Source organism: Chrysemys picta, unplaced genomic scaffold (genome assembly GCF_011386835.1).
Source record: "Chrysemys picta bellii isolate R12L10 unplaced genomic scaffold, ASM1138683v2 scaf5194, whole genome shotgun sequence".
Lineage (NCBI taxonomy): Eukaryota > Metazoa > Chordata > Testudines > Emydidae > Chrysemys > Chrysemys picta.
In genome coordinates this window covers 1-3,000 of record NW_027057894.1, presented here as the reverse complement: position 1 = coordinate 3,000, position 3,000 = coordinate 1, and the positions used below count along the sequence as shown (strand labels likewise).

The 3,000-nt window shown below is 49.5% G+C and overlaps 1 protein-coding gene across 1 annotated transcript; it reads left to right on the top strand.

The window, feature by feature from the left end:
* Window positions 1-460: 460 nt before the first annotated feature.
* LOC135980626 (alpha-1-macroglobulin-like) lies at window positions 461-2,595 on the top strand (the record flags this gene model as incomplete). The annotated part of the gene is made up of 4 exons (XM_065580555.1): window positions 461-584; window positions 1,556-1,670; window positions 1,849-1,958; window positions 2,434-2,595. Coding segments are annotated over 4 exons (511 nt in total), but the record flags the coding sequence as incomplete, so codon positions are not given.
* Between the last annotated feature and the right edge of the window lie 405 nt (window positions 2,596-3,000).

The following is a 3,000-nucleotide window of genomic DNA, read 5'->3' as shown; positions in this document are numbered from 1 at the left end:
GTGACAGGAGATGATAATCCCTCTCTATACAGCCTTAATGCGACCCCACCTGGAAGACAGTGTTCAGCTCTGGGCCCCACAGCTCTGAGGAGACTGCACCTGGAATATTGTCTGCAGGTCTGGGCTCTTCCGTACCAGAAAGGTGTGGCCAAATGGGAGGGAACTGGGAGAAGGGAAACTCAACTGATTAAGGAGGAGAGGAGCCTGAGTATCAGGCAACATTTCCTAATGGGGCAGGCCTGCTGGGTAATGGAATAATCTCCCCCAGGAAATGGCTGGAGTCCCATCACTTGAGTCACTGAAAAACAGGACTAGACCAAGCTCCAGAGAATAGACATTAGGAAACCAGCAACAGAGTCCTCAGGGGCAATGGTATAAAGGGCCCGAAAAGGCCGCTTCTGACTGATTCTGTCTCCCTGTCTAAGCACCTTGTGTCTCTTTAACCCCTCTCTGGTTACAGATACACCTATGGGACCCCTGTCCCCGGCCTCGTGAATGTCCGTGTATGCCGGAGATTCTCCCAGTCCAGGTCACGCTGCTGTGGAAGAGAGGCCAAGGCTGTCTGTGAGGAATTCACCAGACAGGTGAGTCCAAGGCCCATCCCATAGGCAGGAGGCGACTGTCTTGAGGAGGGCGATCTGTGTCTGTCAAAGGGGATTGTTAGACCTCAGCTGGGATTCTGTGTTCTGGGTTGTGCTTTGTCTCACAGGAGGGAGGTATTGGTTAGAAGGAGGTGAGGCCAGGGCTGGGGGATATAAATTATGAAGAAAAACCCCTCGGGTGAAATCCTGGCCCCATTGAAATCAATGGCAAAACTCCCATTGACATCAGTCAGATCAGGATTCACCCCAAATGGGTATTTCATCCATCTGGGAAATAGAAGACCCTGAAAGGTTTTTGTATCAGTGAACGGGATTGAGATGGAGAGGGGAGCAGGAGCAGAGCAGAGGAGAAAGCAAGAGGGAACTGTAGGATCTGGAAGAGAGAGAGAACTCAAGAGGAAGAAAAAAGAGAAAGACAGGCAAGGAGGTAAAGAGAACGGGGTAGAGCAATAAAGAGAGAGACGGAGAATATGAAGGAGAAGAAAGTAAGAGAGAAAATAGAGGTAGGTTAGACAGAGATAGTTGGAGGAAAAGAAAGAGAAAGAAAGAGAAGGAGGAAGAGAGAAAGAATGTGCATGGAGAAAGAGAGAGGATTCCAAGGGTGGATAAAAGACACAATGAGATTTATCACACTAATGGGAAGTTTCAGATCTAGGGGATGTAATCTGAACAATCAGGGAACCAGGTGTGTAACTTGGAGAATTTGGGGTGAAGTGCATCAGAGAGGGCAGCATTTTGGATATGTCACTGGGGACCAGAGATGCCTTGATTGGTTTGTTGAGGAAGAAGGGAAGAGAGGAAGTCAGGCCGGATCAAGCCAATAAGAGGATGGGATTAAGGCAAACCAAGCAGTAGGCAAATGTCTTGGGTGCTGGGGTATCTGTTCCTGTTTCACACGGACCTGAATTGTACAGGGATTTCCATGGTAATTTCCTCTTTGGTCTCTGGCTCAGGCGGACGTTCGAGGCTGTGTCTCCAATGTGGTGAAGACTAAAATATTCCAGCTCAAGCGAAAGAGTTATGATATGAAAATTGAGGTGCAAGGCAAGATCACGGAAGAGGGTACAGGTATGCATCATGCTGACCTGCTGGAGCTGTGGGGCCACACTGCAATAGCAGTGGGTGTTGCAAGCCAGCACTGAAGGGCACTGGCAGAACTGAACAACGTGGGGCAGGATTGGAGCATCTGGAGGTGCTGCAGGTCAGGGCATTAGTTCAAGCCCCTCTTTGCCGTGTTTTCTTTCAGGAGTGGAGTTAACTGGGACAGGCTCCAGTGAGATCACAGGCACCATGAGCAAAATCAGCTTTGAGCAGGTGGACTCTCATTACATACCAGGGATCCCCTTCTCCGGGCAGGTAGGGAACCTCTGAGAGCCCAGGAAATTACCTGACACGAGTGTGCTTGTCTGGGGAGAATGAGAACTTGCAAATGGAAAAGGGAAAACATGGGAGGATCACAAACCACAGGAACAGGAGCCATCTCCCTCTGCCTCTACACATGCTGTGGTATCCTTGCCATTAGCGGGAATTGCAGCGCCTTCCTCTGACCCCCTGGTGCTGTCAGAGACAGGATACAGAGGAGAAGGCCCATTGGTGTGGCCAGCACAGTCCTTCCCATGTTCCCAATCACAGACTCTGTGAGGACGTGCCGCCTCCTCAGGTGGTTCAGACTCACCCAGCACATTCACACACACCTGGCCCTTGGTCAGCTGTGTAGGAAACACCCTCTGGAGCTGCCTCAGGGGAATAACGTGGGCAAAGGGTCGTTAGGAATGTGGGGACTGCTTTCCCTGCCTCGTATAAGCAACAGAGATTGGATTTGTTCCTTTAGGTGAAGCTGGTGGACGGGACCGATGCTCCAATCGCCAACGAAACCATCCGGATTTCCATAGGGAGAAACAACTACGAAGCCAACTACACAACGAATGAAGAGGGCCGAGTCTCGTTTTCTATAGACACTGTCAACTTCACAGAAAACTTGATTCAAATCACTGTGAGTGGCTGAATCCAGGGAGCTAGGGGATGGGAGGTGTCACTGACTAAGCTCCAGGGGAAATGTCCGTAGGTTTATTGACCTCTCTGCCCATCGGGAGATAAAACAAAGAGTTTGTTGGCTGGGAATTTCAGTCTCCTCCTCTCTGTCTTGCTCTCTCTCTGTCTGTCCCTTGCTCTCTGTGTCTTGCACACACTCTGTCGCTCTCCCTCTGGTTCTCCATTTCTCTCTCTCCATAGGAGCATGGAAAATGCAGATCAGTGCACGGTGCACTGAAAAATCTGCCAAGAACATGTTTTTAAAATTACCCACTTTTTCCTTCTGAAATGCTAGTAGACTTGTTACTCACTTTTTGATCTGATGTAAAAACGTTCTTCTTTATCAGGCAAACCATAAATCTGAACT